This window comes from Sarcophilus harrisii, chromosome 2 (genome assembly GCF_902635505.1).
Source record: "Sarcophilus harrisii chromosome 2, mSarHar1.11, whole genome shotgun sequence".
Lineage (NCBI taxonomy): Eukaryota > Metazoa > Chordata > Mammalia > Dasyuromorphia > Dasyuridae > Sarcophilus > Sarcophilus harrisii.
Window position 1 is genome coordinate 37,832,669 of NC_045427.1, and position 20,957 is coordinate 37,853,625.

General features: G+C 40.5%; 1 protein-coding gene across 1 annotated transcript in view; it reads left to right on the forward strand.

The window, feature by feature from the left end:
• The window catches only part of HYDIN (HYDIN axonemal central pair apparatus protein), a 404,272-nt gene that overhangs the window by 177,280 nt on the left and 206,035 nt on the right, over positions 1 to 20,957 (forward strand). Inside the window, exons 14-18 of the mRNA XM_031949959.1 lie at positions 3,188 to 3,423; positions 7,307 to 7,407; positions 12,418 to 12,553; positions 14,675 to 14,839; positions 16,779 to 16,931. Coding sequence (XP_031805819.1) covers positions 3,188 to 3,423; positions 7,307 to 7,407; positions 12,418 to 12,553; positions 14,675 to 14,839; positions 16,779 to 16,931 — 791 coding nt within the window. The remainder of the gene's footprint in view (positions 1 to 3,187; positions 3,424 to 7,306; positions 7,408 to 12,417; positions 12,554 to 14,674; positions 14,840 to 16,778; positions 16,932 to 20,957) is intronic.

The window sequence follows — 20,957 nt, forward strand, 5'->3', positions numbered from 1 at the left end:
CAGTTCTCTTTTCTTCCCCTGTGAAAATCAGTCTGGCTAACATACTTTACTCCAGCTGTCCACACATTCAGAATGGATCCATTTAAATGCAGATTTTTTTGACTAGCCAGGCTCAGTCCACAAAAGGCTTTTCAGAGATGATCCGAAGCTTAAACGTGAAATCAATGGTGAATTGATTGGAGGTGCATCATCATTCTCTGCAGAAAATTATCTGCCCCAAGATTCTCAAGAAAACCCATTCCCTTTTCCAAAGCCTTTCTATCCTTTCTTTCCTTTTGTTTTGAAACCCTATATTGTTCTCACTAGAGAGAAAGGATAGAAAATTCAAAAACACTTCTTATATAATTTAAATTTCTTTTTTTCCAAAGGTGACCATTTTGCTAGAACTAGATATTTTCTCAAATTTATGGTTATAACTTTGTTTCTTTAAAGCAGATTTCTTAACCTCTTTTGTGTTGTGGATTCTTTTGGCAGTCCAGTGAAGCCTAGGGATCCCTTCTTGGAATCGTGTTTAAATGCATGAAATAATACACATTGTTTTACAAAGAAAACCAATTATATTGAAATAAAGGTGCATTATTTTTTTCCCTTCCAAGTTTATGGATCCCCTGAAATTTATCCCCAACCCACTCGGGATCTTAGGTTAAGAACCTCTGGTTTAAAGCATTAATTACTATTTGATTGACTTATAATGAGGAATCTGGGGAGTCCCCTTGATGTCCTGGACAGGCAATTTCTCTGGCTCCAAGCTCACCTCTGACCCCTTCAGGGGATGGGGCTGCTCCCTTGCCAATGAATCTATGCAACCCAAAGCTTCTTTCTGCTCCCTGTGGACCTTCCTGACCTCAGCCAGGGAGCTCAGGTGAAAGAGGCTTGGCCACTCAGCAGCAAGAACTTTCCCGTTCAATTCTGCAGACTTTCAAGGGGGAAACACTGGTTCTTGCTCTTTTTTAACTCTCTCTTAGCCGGGTGGCTTGTGGCTCAGCTCTTACTTGGCCCAAGGGGAGGAGAAGTGAGCAGGAAACCACAGAATCCCTTCAGCAAGGGGGGACTCACCCACCAAAAGGAGCCAGAAGTCGCACTCGGCTCCAGGGGGAGGGCTTCTGTGTAGGGAATCCCCATTCAGGCTTCATATTGACCTGTTGGTCACCGGGGATTTTCTTAGGGATCAAAATCTTTAAAAAAAAAAAGAAGTAAAAGGAATTCTAGAGATCATCTAGCCAAGTCCAAGTCCTCTCATTTTAAAGGTAAAAAAGGGGGAAGGTGGAAGGCCGAGGGAAGTGACTTACACAAGGACTCATAATGGTTAACAGAGCCAGGATTTGAACCAGCATCTTGTCCCTGCCAGTCTCATGCTCATTCCCTTCATGTCCCTTCTTGAGGAATCCTGCTGCTAGAGCAGCAATTGGTACAAAGCCAGGGATTGAGAAAGGGCCCAGTTCTATGTAATTCTGGATTCTCATATCCATTTTTCACCTATGGATAAATGATAATTCTTGTTGGCCCCCATTTCCTTGTCTATAATATGGGTGGGATAATTTTCTCTGATCAAAAAAAGGCATTGGGTAGAAAGGGGAACAGCAGTTCGTTTATACATGGATCTCCAGCCAGGGCATCATTTCTGAACACGTTGAAATAGCACCAAAACCATGGGTCTAAGGAGGAGAAACAAAGTGGGGCAATGAACAGGTAGATCTTATTCAGCTTAGATAGCAGTTTGATTGTGCTACGGTCTTTGCTAAAATCCAGATCTTATCCCCCCCAAAAAAATCAAGAGATTTTTTAAAAAAAATAATTCTGTGTGCTTTTTGACAAAAGGGGGGGGGGAATATATGCCCATTATGAGTAATCAGAATATGCAGCCAGGAAAACAAATTGAATTTGCTACGAATTTTTTGGTAATTAGCCATCCCTTTCTTATTGGAAGCAGATGTCCCACTGATTACTATCTGGAATGTGTTGTTTCTGTAAATTTCCTCTAGCTGTAATTCAGTAATAATTGTGGGGCACCTGTAAAATTGCACAGACTGGGTTTTATCATAGTGACCCAGAAAAAAGGTCAGAACATGAAGAGTTAGTCTAGAAACATCAGGGTAAGGCTGTCCTGATAACCCAGGGTGGGAGATGGTGGATGTGTTGTTATTCTCCACACCTTACAAGCACGTTGCCCCTTGCCCAAGAGGGCAGGATTGATGCTTGTCCCCAACCTTCTATCTCCCCCCATACCCCTCTGCCCCACCAGGCTGCCTCCAAAGCAGGAGCTGTCCCTTTTTCACCTTTTTTTCACCTTTTTTTCACCTTTTTTTCACCTTTTTTTCACCTTTCAGTGGGGGGCCCCGTTATCACACTTGGCTGGCTCCCCTGCTAGCAGCCCAACTTAGTGGAGATGGATTTCTCACACTTAGCAGCCATGGATTTCTAACCCAGGCCTTCTGGCACTCCCTGAAAGGGTGAGCATCTGGCCTTCTGAGTGTGCTCGGTGCAAAGGGGGCCTTTGACTGGGCTTAGGAGCCCTTTCCCCCAGACTGATTTGTGTTTCATTAAGAATTGAGCTCAACCCTGTTTGACAAAATAGAACTTGTTTTCTATATGGCAAGTCTGGAGAATCCTCAGTGCTCTAGAAAGGCAGTCACAATTTGCTTTGTAAAACAGTCTGGACTTTGTGTCTTGATCTATACATATTAGGCCCTTTTTGCCCCTTGGAGCTTAGGAACTTGCAATAATCAGGTACATTAAAAGGTTTACAAGATGCTTTATATGCGTGTACATATATATACACACAGTACAACAGTGGCTTTCCACCCACCAAAAACAATAGTCAGAGGGAATGTTCCCGACCCTGTCCTAGAAGGGACATGCGGCTTTGGCAGGGAGAGCCCACTAAGTGTCCAATAGCTAAGGCCTAGGGGAACATGGACAACAAGCAGCGGTCCTCTGTGGTTATCTTTTGAAGATTAAAGCAGAGGGATTTGGGGATCTTAAAACTAGAGCCGGGGGGGGGGGGGGCTCAGAGGCTGCCGCTGCTTTTACAGCTGGGCAGACTGAGGCCCCGGAGCACCAGTGGGGTGAGGAGGTACCAGGGGCTGGCTTTGCACACTGTCTCCAAGTTTCCTGCATCCCATGCACTCCTTGTGAATTCTGTGCATCCAGTGAGCGCTCCCTCTTCCTCTCTCACTTTGCTTTCCAGGGTTTCCTCGTACTTTGACCTGTTCCCTCAATAACACATCCTTGATTCCCATGACCTTTAAACTCCGTGTCCCTGGTGATGGCGTCGGAGAACCAAGTGTGACAAGTTTGGAGCAGACTTTGGACATCAAAAAATCATCATGGAAGAATGAAAGTTCACCGGCAATAAAACCACGAGAATTCACCATTGACCCCGTTTCGGGCACCATCCGCTCCCAGGGATTTACTGCTGTTCGGGTACTATGCAGAATCTTCTCTGTGATAGGGAGGAACTGTTGCTTTCTTTCTTTTTTTCTTGAAATGGAAATTTATTATTATATATTTTGAATCCTCCCTGATGTTCTATCAGGGACATGACAATGTTTTGTTTTGTTTTTTCTTATTTTGCATTTAGTTTTATTTTTTTAATTGAAGCTTTTTATTTTTAAAACATGCAAGGATAATTTTTTTTAACACCAACCCTTGCAAAACCTTGGGAAGAGTTGATTTCTTAAGATTGTCAGCTTCAGACCATCCCAGGACTCATAGTATCTTGCCAAGGGTGAATGGACATTGATTCCAGACATCAACTTTTCTTCCTCTGGTATTCCCTTTGAAAACTGGGCTATGTCCCTACAGGCCCTAGGGAAAAAATAAGTTAGAAGTAAACAGATTATCCACCTTTAAAAAATAGTGCTATTTATACTGTGACAGTGGGTTTTCAATCAAATATATTGAAGCCTATTGAATCGGGTCACAGATCTAGGAGCTTTAGATGAGCTCAGTGCAACACTCCTATTTTTAAAGATGAAAAAAGCTGAGGCCCAAGAAAGTTTTCTTGACCTGCCGTAGGTCAAACAGATAGTTTGATGTTCTATTATTTGTGACATTGTACAGGTCCAACCAACCATCAGAAAAATCTCAACCTAAATTGATATGTTTTTATACTGCAGGAGACTAGATCATTCCCCCTGCTCCCACTTCAAAACTTAAATCCATATGTTATTGAAACAGATTGATCAATACTAACAACCCTTCCCAGGTTATTTAATCATCCAACCATGGGCCTAAGCTCAGGGGATAAAGTGATGACATTGTCCACTCTATATCTGTAACATCAGTGATTGTTAAGACATTTTTCTTGCATTTTTAGGGTAACTGACTCCTGACTGAGTGGTGGTACCTTGATTTAAGCCTCATGGTCAAACAGTAGTAGTAACATGCTGCAGACATGCTCGCTAAGGGAGAAGGATGAATGCCCATTTTGGGTGCTTTTAAAATTAAAACATGATTTCAGCTAAAAAAAAAAACACTGAGTCTAGCAACCTCAGAAATGTAGGGTGCAGTAGGAAAGAATAGCAGATGAATAAAGGAGTCAGGATTCCTGGTTTCCAGTCTTTAGCCTGTTACTAACTGGATACAAAATGCCATTAACAGCATTAAAGGGGTGGTTGGTGAGCATCTGGAAGAAGAAGGAGTCATCATTACCACCAAGAGTTAGCTCAGCAAAGTTTTTCATGATAGTGTTGGGGATATGATGGAGAGAAATGGTTTAGTTGATGGTAGAGTTAGGCAAATTTAGAACTGGTTGAATTAAAAAATCATTATAATGTGCCTTTAATGCCATCATGCAGGGAAGCTTCTCTATTTACTTTTTAACATCTTCATCACTCATTTACATAAAGGGATGAATGCCATCATTTTGAGATTTTGAGAATGAATAAACAAATCTGGGAGATGTAGCTAACATGTTGATGAGAATCAATATCCAGAAAGCTCATGATTTAACAGGATGTTGGATTGGATCTCATAAGATAAAATTTAATAGAGATAAATATAAAATCCTACACTTGGATTAAAAAAATTTATAATTCAAGGTAGGAAAGATATAATTCTACAACATTTCTGTAAAAAAAGATATGAGGATTTTGTGGATTATAAACTAATTCAGTCTTAAGTAGCATTTAAGAGAACCAAAGTTTCCAGAAAAGGGAAGTGATATTTCTGCTGTTCTGCCCTGCTCAGAGTACATCTAAAGTATTTACTTCTGGGCAGCACATCTTAGGGAAGAGTCTGAGAAGCTGGAGCATGTCCGAGAAGGGCAGCCATCGTGCTGAAGGGCCACACCATATTAGAGTAGGAATGACCGGAGTTGAAAGTGTTTAGTTTAACAGAGAGAAAGGGAACAATGAGTATAGAGCATGAAGGGACAAAATTAACAGTGACACGATGATTAGCTGAATGAACTAGGAGTTTTAACCCAGAGAAGAGCAGATCTTGCCATCGCTATCCCTATGCTTAGATCCTAAAAGACCTGGGAAGGATGGTTAGTATTGGTTTCCCTAATTTAGGGATTTATAGTTTAAAATGGAGGCGGGGAGAAGGATCTGTTTCCTGTGGTATAAAAATATCAACTTAGGTTGAGAATGTTGGTGGACATCAATTTCAATGGAAAACATTGTCCAGAGGAAACAGTGATTTATGGGGAAGAATGTTGGTTCTGGGGCATAGAGAACCTGGGTCCAGATCACTTTCTGTCTGACTAGAGCAAGTCAGGAATTACATTTTAATTTTAAAAGCACCCACGGCCGACATTTATCCTTCTCCTTCTGCTCCCCTGCAATGGAGCTTGCTACTGTTTGGCCACAAGGTCAGCAGTTGAGGGAGAGGTGGTGAAATTTTGATGACTCTTTTCAAGGATTTTAAGGACTGTCACGTGGGAGGAGGAGGAGATTTGTCCTGCTGAGGTGCAGAACTACCAGAGTTAGGAGACATGGCCGGAGTTGCAGAAGTGGGGTGGGGATGAGAGAATCCAGTGTAAGGAACAATTCCTAGCAATACAACTACTCAATTCGGGGCTGGGAACCTATGGAAGTGATGGAAACTGCTCACCAGAGGTCTTTGAGTGAATGTCCCTTTGTTGAGGACTCTCTAGAAAGGACACTTGTTTTAGGTTGGACTGCATGAGCTCTGAGATTCCAGCCCTGACAGTCTGTGATCTTGTACCTTTGAGCAAATCAGTTAATCACTCTGGGGCTCAGATTCCTCAGGCAGGCTGGACTGGATGCTCTTACAAGCTCTGAGCCTATTTTTGAATGATGATAATCCTTTAGAGCAAGATTTAAAGAAAACTACGACTATTTACTGTTGATTGTAGATTGTTCTTTACCTGATCATTTGTCTGGCTTTATTTGTGGCCCTTTTTGCTACCAGAAATGTTTGTTATTAGACTCTGCTATGAAAGCTCTTAACTCATGCTGAAAGCTATTTCACAAAAAACCCATTATTTTTTTTTCTTGAACAACCCATTTCAAAACAACAAAGCAGAAAAGGCTTTAAATAATTACAAAGTGATTTCATGACAGCATATCCAAGACCCAGTGTCAAAATCACTGGCTAGATAAGATCCTGAGATTAGCCCTTGGGAAATTTCTCAGCTTTAGCTTTTAGGACCCCTCTTTAAATAGGAGCCATTTCCCCAAGAGCCTTATTTAAGATCCTCTAAGCTTTTTGTTGTTGTTGTCATGAATCCTTTGACAGTCTAGTGATACCTGTGGATCACTTCTCAGAAGACTATTTTGAAATGAAAATGAGGAAATGAATGCAATTACAAAGGAAAACAATTTGTATTAGAATATAGTTTTCCAAAAAAATTTCAAGAACAAGTTAACCAAACTTACATTAAGAATCCCTGCTCTCTTCTGCACTGCTCAGGGTTCTATACTGTTGGATATAGGAGAGGGACACTAGCAATTGTAAATGTAAAGGCCGTGCTGAGGGACCTTCTAAATTTCTGGGAATTTATATATATTTATTTATTTTTACCAATCAGTATACTTATTGTGTCCCATCCTCAGAAGATAGTAAGCTCTCAGAGGCCAGGGACAGTTTTATCTTTATATTCCCAGCACCCAGTACTGTGCTTACATATGCTAAGTGATTAATAGAGATGCTTGTTAAATTGAATTGGAATATAATAAGAATTTAATAAATACGTCTAGGATTGATCCCTCTAGTCAGAGTAGGGCATGGAGATCAGATTTCTTAGGAGCTGAACTGATTCATACTATCCTCTTCCAATTTTGTCACCTCCTTCTTATTGCAAAAAGCTCAAGGTGGGTTTCTCCCTTTTTCTCACCAGGTCACCTTATGCTCCAACACGGTGCAGAAGTACCAGCTGGCTCTCGTGGTGGATGTAGAGGGCATTGGGGAGGAAGTACTGGCACTCCTCATCACAGCAAGGTACTGGGACTCATAAGCTTTGGCCCCCAGTCTCAGTAGGGATCACTCACCTTCCGGAAGGCTGGAGTCAAACCAGATTAGGCTCCCAATAAGCCCGACAACCATTTCCCTTTGGAAATAAGTCCCTTTGGACTTAGTCTGATAATGACAAACCAATACTTAGAAAGCACTTGGAGCATAATTAAGGGAAGTAATGTCTGCATTTTAAAGCATTTAACCAATAGCACCCATTACTTTGACTGACTTTCAGAAGTGCTCCATGAAAGAGTTCATAAAAGAGATGAACAGTTGCTATCTTTTAAATTTGAGAATATTATATCATCCAACAGTAAGAATGGCCCATTTCTTCTCCACAGTGGAAAGGTCATTAAATAAAATGGCATTCTAGGTCCGAGCCTCTGCTCCTGGGCCATGAACTTGAATGGGGGGAAAAACATCTTTATTTTCACTTTTCTTTAACTGAAATTTAACATTTCTTCAATTATTCAGAAACTTTATTCTAAGAAGATGTTCACAGTCTTCAGCAGACTGCCACAAGGGCCCTTGAGAGCCAAAAGGCTAATAAATTGCATTCTAAGTGTTCCTAAACCCCCAGACTCTCACAATTGGAAGGGCTCTCAAGGGCATCTAATTCTCCGAGGGCTTGAAAGTGAATCTCCTGCTCAGTAACCCTGATATGTTGTCACCTAGCCTCAGCTGGGAGCTTCCAGGGAGGGGAGACCTCCTCTTGGATGTCATCGTCCATAAAGACTTGCAGACATTTGTCATGTTGTCCCATATCTCTAGTAGCCCATTAGAGTAGCTCGTTTGAACTTCTGTACTGCCTGGATATCCTGGGGATGCGGGCAGGTCCTTCGCCATGGTGGGAATATATCCTGGTTTCATCCCATCCCAGCTCATTTGCACACTGACTCCCTGAAGCTGAGGTTCTCTTAACACAGGGTTTACACCACTCGTAATTCCTTCTCACCCAAGAAATTTTTACACAATTCCAGGTAAATAGAGATACCAACCAAACATTTATTGATAATAGATTATAATTTCATGATCCCCACATTCTGTTATCAACCCCCAATTAGGTCAAGACAAACATTTTAAGAAGCTTACCTTTTAACATGAAGGAGAGAAGACAAAAGGGGGATTTATATTTATATATGAAATACATTTTTCGTTTCAATATATATTATATATGTATACATACATTTATGTAATGCTGATTCCCCAGCTGCTAGTGCCTTCCCCACATGCAAATTACCTTGGATTTATGTATATATACACATATATTATAAATGCTATTATTGTTCAGTCACATCTGACTCTTCATCTCCCTGTGGAGCATGTAGTCCGGGGGTTTTCTTAGCAAAGACGCTGGAGTGGTTTGCCATTTTCTCCTCCATGAAGGGAAACAAGGGTTAACTGACACAGAGCTAGATTCTGAGGTGGATTAGAACTCAGTCTCCCTGATGACAGGCCCAGAATTCTATCCACTGAGCTGCCGAGCTGCCCCTTGTATTACAAATACATGCAGCTATATTTTTCTAAAAACATTTTTATATATTAATGTGTGTATATATCATCTTTCCTAATAAAATGTAAGCTCCTTGAAGGCAGGGATTGCATTATTTTTTGTCTTTGTATCCGCAAAACCTTGCACACTGACTGGTGCATAGGAGGCGCTTGATAAATGCTTACTGAGTGATGCAGTGTTGTAGAACCCTAGGGCTTTTAGAACTGAAGGAACCTTTGAAATCATATATTACTCTAATTTCTAAGTAAGGGATCCGAGGTCCTAAAAGGTCCCAAATTGCACAAACTCAATTGCATGAACTACCTTGGATTAAACAACTCTTTCTCAACTGATCATGCCTTTTTCACAGCTCCACCTGGATGTCTTGTCAGGTCTCAACTTCCACATGTCCAGTGTGGAACTGATTCCACCCCCAATCCCGGGGCCACCCCTCCTCCAAGCCCTTTAGCATTTTGTGAGTCCCTCAGGAGCTTCACTAAACATGGCGGCATCCATTCCTCATCCCCATAGGCAATAAATGGCCCAGCATCTCTCCATATTGTCTCTTGCCTCGATCCCCTCCTTCTTCTCCCATGCTGGACCAGCTCCTCATCCCTTCTCACTTATTCTGTAGTCTCCCCCAGACTCCCCCATCTCCCCTCTCTTCTGTTTCTAAGACATTCTCTCCATGGCTGCCAACTTATTCTTCCGAAGGGGTCCACATAAGCTCCTGCTCAGGAAGAACCAGCGGCTTCCTCTGTTGCCTCTGGCATAAACTCCAAACTCAGTGTGGCGGAAGCTGACCTGGCTGGCCCTCTTCTGTTACTCCCCTTCATGCATTCTCTATTTTAGCCAAGCCAGATGACTATTCCCCAAACTCAAATTCCACCTTCTGCCTTTCCACGTGCTGTTTCGACTTGGCTCCTGTTTCTTGGAGGCTCAGCTCAGGGGTCACCTCCTCCATGAATCCTTAAGGGATCTCCCTGTTCTACTAGTGGATTCTGCTCCTCAATTTACCCTCAATTTACAAAAAATCTAAAAGGATTTCACTTCTCTTTCCACTTATTACATTCACCCAATAGAAAGTAAGCTTCTTAAGAACAGAGACTTTTATTTTTGTCTTTGTGTCCCCAAAAGTGTTTCAAAGTCTTAGCCATTATAGGCACATAATAAACATTTAATAAATACTTTAAACTGAGCTGAAATGAAATAATGAGACCCTCTTGAATTAATATTCAAGGACTGTGAAATCTGTGGAAAGTTCAGCCTGCCATGAAGGGCGATGGTGACCAATAAACTGAGATAATGCTATTGTATCTCTGGGTCGCCAGATTTTCAGGTCTCTTTTGAATCCCTCCACAAATGTAACTTAAAGATGACACAACAACAAGAGAAAGTTCTTACTCATGCCTAAGGCTTGTATGAAATCAAGTGTAGTCCTGAAAATAATTTGAATAAGCTTTTCCTTCGCTTGAAGAATTCCTGGTTGCTCTGCCCTGCCTTGTCTTGAAAAGTCGATCAATAAATATTTATTCTATACCAGGCCTTTTCTAAGTACCTAGGGTATCACAACAAAAGGGCCACCCTTTGGGGAGCTCACAATCCGGGTGAACAAGAAAACACACGCGTGGCTAAGCATATGCAATTACATGTGTGAGGGGGGAAGAGTGATTTAGAGACGGGCACTGCCGGGGCAGATGCAAGGCCCTGAACGAGGCGTGTGACTGAGGGCAGGAAAGAGGCCAGATACTGCAGGTGTTAGAAGGCCAGCATTTAACAGTGGTTTGGGTGTGTGGGATGCGCATGAGTGAAGAGTTAAGGATGGCCTGGAAATGGTGAAGCTGGGGGACTAGACTTGACAGTATAAGGAGGTTTGGCGGAAGGAGGGAGGGAAAGTTAAAAAGACAAAACCTCACTGGTTTATCCCAGCAGAAAAAAAGGACCAGCTCAGGATCCCACCCACTAACCAAGCACAATGTTTGTTGTTGTTTTTGCAAGAAATGAGAGAAAAACAGAATGATCTTCATTCAGAGTGGCCAAATCCACCTCAGGCAGCTCTGATTCCCTCTCCTTTACATGGGTCAGTCTTGGAAGATTCCATGTTCATTAGCTTCTGACTGGCCAACAATCAATGAGGTGTTGAAAATAAAAAGTCTTGGTTCTGAGATCCTATGAGATTCCTGGAGGACTTGCTATTATCCCTTTGGTTGCATGTGGCAAGTGGATTACTCCAAATTTCCTCAGGATCAGATTTTTACACAGTTAATTTACCCTGAAGGCTGCTTTAATGATATTTTAGCAAATTACAGAAAAAATATTGAGCTAAATGTGAAATTTTGTCCCTTATCCATGTCAGTCTAACTTTTTAGATTAAAACTAGAATAACTTTAGTCTGTTGGGTGCTGAGGAACGGAGTGTTATTTTTCTTTGAGATCCATGGACCAAATCCCTAAGCTCAGTGTTGTCTTGTAAAATGGAGAGGCAGTGTGGCCTAAAGGAAGACACTCTGGACTGAGAGTCAGGAGACTCGGGTGTGGAGTCTCAGCTCTGCTTCTAATGCGGACAGATAAGTGATCTTGGAGAAAGTCTTTCCTTTCCCTTGTGTCAGCTTCCTCCCCTGCAAAAATATAGAGTTGGACCAGATCATCTCTTAAGACCCCATCTTGTCCTGATTCTCAGTGATTCCAAAATCCGTACTTAAGAGAAACATCAACCTCCCTGCTCTCCCAATTGCCCTCCCCAAGCAACCTGCATCCAAATCCAAACTTATTAACTTATGTCATATAGTTAACCATGGAAAGAGTAAAAATGCCATGAAATAAGTTAAATTTTTAAAAATGTTGATCTTTGATTGAAACTTTGAAAAAGTTGATTACAAAAAAAGTCCATCTGGGGAATCAAAGACCAGAATGATGTCATGAAATGGACAAGCTTACCTCCTGGAGAAGGAACTCTTTCAAACTATGAAAGAAGTCAGGTCTCTTGCTAGTTCTCGCAGTGCCAGTTGTTGGACTCTGCTGTTCTGCAGAGGAATTGGAATGTGGGTCACTTAGACAGCAGGAGGGCTTTCTGCCAGCTGGGATGTAGCTGGGCGAGCCCTTCCTGAGCCGGGCAGGGGGCACAGGGATGGCACACTACCTGGGCCTTTGGGCAGGCGTCCCATTAGTGGAGAGAACCACCAGTGATTCTAAGCAAGTTTGTCCCTGAGGAGGCCGGGAGTCAAGAAGGCTGAAAAGGGGGAAATGACAGGAAATTGGAGCTTTACTGACACTGACAGAGTACAGTCTTGTAGAAGGACAATTTCTCCCAGCATCCCTTCCCAAAGGGTATAGATTTTAAAGGTTGGGGGAGGGGAGGAGGAAAAACGGAAAATGATTAATGCAGTTATCGGGGAAGAGGTCCCAAGTGACAATGACAAATGCATTGTGCTTGTTTCTCTGCATAATCTGGGAATAAACAAGCTCTCCATTCTTTTGGTTTATTTAATATTCTTTCTGGAGTAGGTGCGTTGTGCCCAAGCTCCGTGTGGTTAATCCGGAGCTGAATTATGGGTACTGTTTCCTGAAATACCCTTACAAGAGAAAGGTGCAGCTTGTGAATGATGATGACCTCCCAGGATGCTATGGAGTTCTCTTACCAGTGAGTTACTCTGTCCCTGTCCCTGTCTTTGTCTCCTCCCCCTCCTTCTCCCTTTGTCTCTGTCTACCTCCATCTCTTTCTAATCATCTCTACCTCCCTCCCTGGCAGATTTTCAGGACTCCTTCAAGGAGAAAGAAAATTGTTCCAAATCACCTCGTTCCCTGACATGTGGTGCCCTCTAATCTTCGCTTTCAGTTTCAGGAGCACCTAGGGAAGGTTTCAGCTGGCCCTCCAGCTGTGGGAGTAAACATCTGCAGGTGCAGCTGTCATTGAAGTCCCAGGAAAATTACTTTGGTGAAGAAGTTGTAGGACCAATTAAAGGAGCAGGCAGAAGGTGAAGCTGCAGATAACTGCATAAAACTAATGGGTCATGAGAGGTCAGAAGGTTTGATTGACCACGGCCTTGGCTTGAGCTGCTTAAGTAGATGCAATTGTTTAACATTCATGAAGGGAATGGCAAGGCTGGAAAGTTAGAGCCAGTCCAGGACAGAAAGTTAAAAGGGAAAAGAAGTCAGTGTGACTTCATATGTTAAGGCTATCTAACCTTTTGTTAGTCTAGAAAGAAACCCTTTTGGTTAAGAAGTTCAAAAGGATATCAACAGGCTGGAATAATGGGCCCAAATGAAGAAAATAAAATGTCACAGATTTTAAATGGGAAATTCTCCCTTTAGTGTTTGGGGTTTTTTTCCAAAGCACTTGGACAAGTATATTGGAAAGGAGACTTGATTTAAATTTGCAGTTCATGGGAAAAAGACCTGGGGGTATAAACATAAAATGATCTTCCTGCACACTGTGAGACCCAGCTGTTAAGAAGCTCATCTTACCTTGGAAGAAGTACAATGTCCAAGTCATAGCATGTAATAGGTCACCAAATTCCTATAGCAGCCAGAACACAAATGGAACATTGTCTTTGGTTAGGAAGGACACTGGAAAATGGAAGCATGTTCAGAAGGACGGTAGAGAATGTAGAAATTCAGATCTAAGAGAACCTATTGATGAAATGGGAGATTTAGAGCTGTCAGGGACCTCAGAAATCCTCTAGTCTCATCCACTTGCTCGTTTTTAGACAGAAACTGAGTTCTGGAGAAGTAAGGCTTCCTTTAGTAGTCACTCTCCAGCTCCAGCCCCTTCTTAGTTTCCTTCTCTTTTCTCTGACAGGGACAATGTCCTTGAGAAACACTCAAGATAAATAAGGAAGTTACTCAGAGAACACCCAGTGGTTCTTGATCAGTCCAAATCACCTGAAGTCTAGAGGAATGACATCATAAAAAATTTAACAAATGAGATGACTGTGTCACAGTTAGCTACATCTGAAAGATCTTGGAAAACAGGAGAGATGTCATGGAATGTGCAGTTTGGGGCTTAATTTAAAGGAGGTGAAAAACAACAGAACAATTTAGCCAGTCATAGACCAGTGAGCTTGACTACAGTTTATAGGGAAAATTCTAAAACAGATTATTGAAGAGATGATTAGTGAATACCAAGAAAAAGCAAAGGTGTTTAACAAGAGACCTCATAGTGGAAGTCATGTGGAAGTCATGAAGGACTACCCTCCTTAGCTTCTTTTGACAGCATGACTAAACTAGTATATTAGGGGAACACACTAGGCTTTAGCAAACAGTTGATACTATTTTTTTATGCTACTATTAAAGAAAATATGGTGAGACAGGAATTAGATCATGGTATATAATTAGATGGATTTGGAGCTAGTTTGATGGCCAAACCCAAAGGATAGATGTTGATGGTCCCATGTTAACTTGCTAGATCCTCTCCAATCAGTGTCTGAAGGATCTGAGCTTGATCTGATATTAATCAACATTTTTATCTGGCTTTATCAAGGCATAAATGAAGTGTTTATCAAATTTGCAGTTGACACAAAGCTAAGAGAATTAGTTCTCATGATAATTAGTAAGTAGGGCCATCATCTAGAAAATCTTAACAGTCTCTTATGGTCCATGCACAAGATCTCAGAAATAAATGTCTTAGTGTTATTTTAAGCTTTAATAGCTTTTAGATGTTGTCTTTTGTTTCAAAAACTTTTAATAATAATATTTATGTTCCATTGATGACTAAGCTTGATTACTGAATTATTATTGGGTTTTCTCTCTCCTTCCCCTCTAGGAATATGAGGAGCCACCTACTGTACTTTTTTCTAGCCCAAGCCCTTGTGGGATTATCAACCCCCGGAGCACAGTGGAGTTAATGGTGGTCCTGGAGACTCAGATCCTTGGAGAATACGAGTGCACCGTGTACATCTCCATCTTTGGGAGCAAGGACCCGCCACTGGTGAGAATAAGGGAAAAGCGAACAAGCGTTGTTCTATCCAGGCACAGAGACAGGGTTAGAACTTTCTGTGCTATTGGCCATCCCCAGCATGCAAGTTCTTATCTTATTCTAGCTTCCAGCAATTCTAGAGTTTTTCATTTGAGTTGCAGGTTGAGAAAAATATGATTATGGGGCCTCTGCTAAGAATAAGTTCTCCATAACTGCTTATGCAGGTGGGCAAAAAAAGAGGTTTATATTCTTTTATCATATGTATTCGCTAGAATCACTTTCAGTCAACAACTTTCTGGGTTCTCTGGGCTCCATATATTCCTGGGTTGACAGATTTCTGCATCATGAGACTTGATTTTCTCTTCTGTAAAGTGCAAGGAGTTTGAAGCCAGTGACCCCTGAAGTCCCTTTCGGCTCTCCAATCTGTGCTCTCTAAATGTGAGACTCATCCTTACTGAGCCTAATGCTAATCTGAGGGAGGGATGGGATAACTTTTATCCCTAACCCCCGTGGCTTATCCTTCACTTACAAAGGACCAAGCTATCAGTTTACGTTTTCTACAAGTGATCATGTTTGCTGAGATCAGAATAATCACTCAGCAATTTTGCTTTTTGAATGTGAGATGCCATAGGAGCTATCTCACTTATGAATCATAGAGTTCTTCAGCATCCCAATAGAAGCCAGAAAAGACAGACTTTTCTCCCTAACAGTCAAAGCTATTCGCACCTATTTAAAGAAATTGCCACCATCTCCAAATGCACTTAGATCCTGCTGTCCATAGTGTCAGGTTTTTTTCTTCTAACGTTTTACTGTTATCTCTTGCATTCATTTGCCTAAAACCCTCAAAGATACAAACGTTAACTGATCTCAGTGAATTCTTCAGCCTTATATATCTGAACAGTCTATTGAAAATCCTGACATGAGCCCACTTATCTCCAGGCACTCAAAAACAATCTCTCTTCAGAGAGAGTCTGCTCTTTCTGACGCTGCTATTTTCTTGAGACATCTGTATGGTTAACCTTAGTCATTTTATAAGTCAGACTCACAACTCAGATGGTTGCAGAATACTAGTCCTTGGGATGTACTCGACTATTCCAGACACGGTTATATCTCCCCCATTGCTTCTTAGGGAGCTGGTGCATGGGGGCCTGACATTTCCCCCTTTTTTAAAACCTCATATTCATATGCAGAATTAGCCAGTGAAGGAGGAGCAGATGTTGCTCTCTGTACTGTTGAAGAATATTGCCTGCCTGGATGTGGAATGACTGTGATTGTGGAAAGAATACTTGATTCATTGGAAAGGAAGGAAGCAGAAGCCCAATTCTGCCCTAAACTGATCCTGGAGGCACATTGGGAAATTTAAATGGTCAGGGAATTTTCCAGAACTTTCGGGTTAGGTCCTGGGGCTGCAAAAGCCAAATAGAGGCTTGCACTTTGCTGAGCAGAAACAACTTGTGTGATGTATTTACAGAATGACTCAAGGGTAGGGGGATGCACCAGCTACAGGTAGGACCAAAAAAAGGCTTTCGTGTAGGAGCTGACCCCTGAGATGGGCTCCCTACAGAGAGAATGTGACAAGAGAGGTCGTTCTCATCACAGGGGAACAGTGAGGATACAAAGGAGACTCGAGTTATTGGTCTGCAGACAGAGCTGGGAATGGCAAACAGAGGAGGTTTTCCGTGGTCCTCACAGCCACAGGGAAGCCCGGAAGCTTCTTGGAGAGGGGATATGACCACGCTCTCCTAAGATATGTCCCCTGGCACTTGGGCTAGCCACAGAATCCAGGCCTTGTCCAGGGCTGATCCGGGAGCCCAGGGTTCCTTGTTCTTGCGGGGCTGGAGCCGGCGAGAAGGGATGGAGGCCCTTGTGTGAAGAATTTACAATCTGGATGAAAATCATGGGTCAGTCATTGTCAGTGTTCTCTCTGTTCTTTCCCTCTCCTGGGACACAGCCTATCCACTTAAAGAGTATTGGGGAAGGCCCTGTGGTCAATGTGTTTCCTGACAAAATCGACTTTGGCAACATCTATGTCCTAAAGGATGCGACCAAGATTCTCCATCTCTCTAATCAGTCCTTCATCACTGCCTGCTTTACTGCACATTTGGTGAGTATGTGATGGAAGTGTAAGAATTGGAAACCCCAATGCTACCCAGCATATCTTGGGAAATGAAGTCCAGAAAGTAATTAAATTTGCATGTTTCGAATGTTGAATATGGTCTCTTTCCACTTTGTAGTATTTATTTTAATCTTTTTGTTGCTTTAATGCCTGCAAGATACACTTTGATATAAAGGAAAGAGCACTAAAAGGGGACTTATTTTTAAGGTAAGTGCCTATGAAATAATTTCCAGAAAACAGCCCAGAAGTCAACTAGTTCTTTTTTTTCTAAAAGTACTTATTTTTTCAAAGTGTTTTTATTGCTTAAACAAAATTTCAATATACAATGGAAAGGATTGGATCTGAACCTATCAGCTTCTATTATACATTGTTTTTTTAGATGGATATTAAATTGAGCAGGGTCAAGAAGCAACCATGCTTTTTGTTAGCATTTCCTTCTGAACTTTTTTGTTATTTTATGTATATTTTGAAATATTCTATTGATGTTTTTTTCTTGCATCTTAATCACCATAATCATTCCTTCCCAATAAATAAGTGAATTCAAACAAAACAAAAAAACACATTAGCCATGTCTAAAAAATCTTAAATCTCATTTTGTAGCCTTAGCTCAGCACCTCTCTGCCAAGAGACAGGAAGACTACTATACTGACACTGAATGGTGTAGACAAGCAAGGCAGCAGAGCTGCCAGGTATAAACTCAATCAGCAAACTGATCATGCTTTGGCAACTGGGTCCCCTCTTCGTTTTCTGGATTGGGACTCCCCTAAGACCTATTCACCTAGAGAGAATGGATTTTCAGAGAAAAAGGGAAAAACACTTATTGTCTCTTTGATATTTACTCTCTTTCCACCCCTGCTCCCTGCCCTTCCACCCCCACCTTTATATGTGTCAGAAGTATTCAGTCCAGAAGATGATTGTCTTTCTCCCTCAAACAAAATATTATCTCAGAATGCTTGGGTCCTTGAATTTCCAGCCATAAAATCTCTCTCTGCAAACTCATACTTTTACAAATCAAAATACTTTAGCTCTCATTACCTGGTGTGCTGTCTCCATAGCAAATCTCATGTATTCACTGAGAGATAAATACAAATGACACAGATAAGATCACTGTCTTTTTTATTCATTTCCCCTATGCACAACACACCCTCAACTTACTGTTAAATATGGTGCCGTTCTAAGATAGGCTTGTATGGTGGACAGGGAAATGGGAAGGGAGACAAGACTGTGGTCATTTCCCTCTATTGTGAATGTGTCTTGCTTGGTAGGTTGACCTTAAGATGTTTCATATGTTTTGTATTACTTTGAATGAAGTTTCTTTTTCTATTTCTTTGTGTTGTTATGTTAGTAAGATACAGAAAGGCTAATGATATGAAGGTAATAATTTATATCCCGCTACTTTATTGCTGTTATTTCCATTGATTTTGGTTGATCTGTGAGACTTTAAATAAATCATTTTGTCCATCATATGCAGATGGTATTAATTTGCTTTTTATCTATGTTTATTGCCTCAATTTCTGAAAGGGGACAATTTGGCATTATTTCTATCACTAGAGTTTCTAGAATAATGGTGATAATGGACATTGTTGCTTTACTACTGATCTTATTGCAAAGACCTCTCCTTGTCTCCACTATCAATAATGCTAATTATGGATTTGCTAGTTATTGATATTGTTTATCATATTATGAGGAGATCCATTTATTTCTACGTTTTTTGGTGTTTATTTTAAAGACAGATATAAATGTTGCATTTTGTCAAAAGCTTTTTCCTCTTCTATTAATATAATCATGAGATTTTTTTTATTTGTTTTATTATAGGCAATTATGGTAATACTTTCGTAATATTGAACCAATTCCTTATTTCTGATAAAAATCCATTCTGGTCAGAGTGATAATCTTTTGACTATGTTGCTATAGTCACTTCGATAATATTATTTTCAATATTGTTACATAAATATTCATTAGGATTTGTCAGGGGTCTAAAGTTGTAAGTTTTTTCTTTTCCTTTAACTCTCTTTGGTTTGGATATCAGAACTATATCATCTCATAGAAGGAAGTTGTTAGGATGCCTTTTCCTCTATTTTTGTAAACAATTTGTGTAATATTGGTGGTAATCTTTAGGATCAGGAGAATGTAGCTTGAAAGGAACTCACATTATAATACACCCGATAAATAGTCATCTACCCTCTGTTTGAGGTCTTCCAAGGAGAGGGAACCAATTCATTTTTTTTTGTTACTGTAATTTTTGCATAGTCAAGGGAAACAAATTCCCCAATTGGCCATATTGAAAAATTGTCTATCTCTTTCTGCACATTGAGTAGCTTTCTTTATCACTTTCAAGGCAATTCTAATATACTTGGGATGGAAAATGCCATCTCCATACAGAGGAAGAACTATGGATACTGAATGTGGATTGAAGCATAGTATTTTCACTTTTGTTGCTGTTTGTTTTTTGCTTGCCTCTTTTCTTCTTTTTCATGTTTTTTTCCTTTTGGTCTGATTTTTCTTGCACAAAATGACAAAAATGGAAATATGTTTAAAAGAATTGCACGTATCCAACATATCAGATTGCTTGCTGTCATGAGGAGAGGAAAAAAAATTTGAAACACAAGGTTTGGCAAAGGTAAATGTTGAAAACTATCTTTACATGTATTTAGAAAAATAAAATGTTATTGAAATTATTAAAAAGATTATACTTGAGTATTGTTGTTGGTCACAGTTCTCAAATCTTTCAAAGTTGTCTTTATAGTGTTGTTATTGGATTAATTGTTCTTCAGCTTCTGCTCACTTCATTCTGCATCAGTTCCTATAGCTCTTCCCATGTTTCCCTAAAGTTCTCCCCTTCATAACTTCTCATAACATAGTTATGGTCATATATCATAATCATAAATTTGTTTACTTCTTCCCTAATTGATAGCTGTACCCTTAATTCTCAATTTTTTACCACCACAGAAAAGCTGCTATGCATTTTTTTTTTACAAATTGATTCCTTTCCTCTTGATTTCAACTCTGTGGTACATATACATAGTCTGATACTGCTGAACCCTACCTATCCCACTACCTGCACCCCTGCCTTAGGCAGCCCGTTCCAATTCTCTATTGCTCTAAATGTTAGAATGTTTTCCAGATATCAAATCCAAATGTACCTTTTTTTCAACTTTCACTTGTTGTTTCTGGTTCTTTTCTCTGGGGTCAAAAAGAATTAAATCAAATGTCTCTTTCACAAGATAACCCTTTGAATATTTTGGGACAGCCATCATTTCTTTTCTCCAGGCCCCATGTCCTCATCTCACAGAAAGTCAAATCCCTTCACCGTAGTCACTCTTCTCTGGACATTCCCTAGTTTGTCAACATCCATCTTAAACTATGCTGTGCTAAGTAAACTGAAGGTAAGATTCCAGATGAGCTCTAATGACCAAAAAGCATAGTGAGACTCTCGCTTCCCTATTCCCATAAAGCATGCTTCTCTTGATGTAGCACACGATTGCATTAATCTTTTTTGGCTGCTCTATCATAATGCTGAATCAAATTAAATTTGTCACTCACAAAATCTACCAGGATTTTTTCAGAACAACTCTATCTAACTATGCTTCCCCATTTTTAACTTTTGAATTTAAGTGGTTTTTGTACCCGTATCTAGGACTTTATAATTCTATCTATGAATGACCTAATGGAGAGTGGAGAATAGATTGGGGTGGGAACAAAACGGGAGCCTGGGTGGCCAAAATAGAGTGCATTGCCAGTGAATGAACATAATGGTTTTGTTTTTGGACATCTGCATGCCTGGAATGTTCTCCCTTCTCACATCTTATTTTTCCCAAGACTCAATTCATATCTCAACCCTGTAGGGTTCTTGTTCTGCCCTCCCAGCTAATTTAGTACCTTCCCTCTACTCTTCAAATTCAAATGGTTTATTATCTAGTTTATTATTTTCCCATAAAACCCTATTTTAGTTTTGTTTAATGCAATAGGTTTTTTATTTTCAATTTTTTAAATCTTTCTTTTGATTTTCAGGAT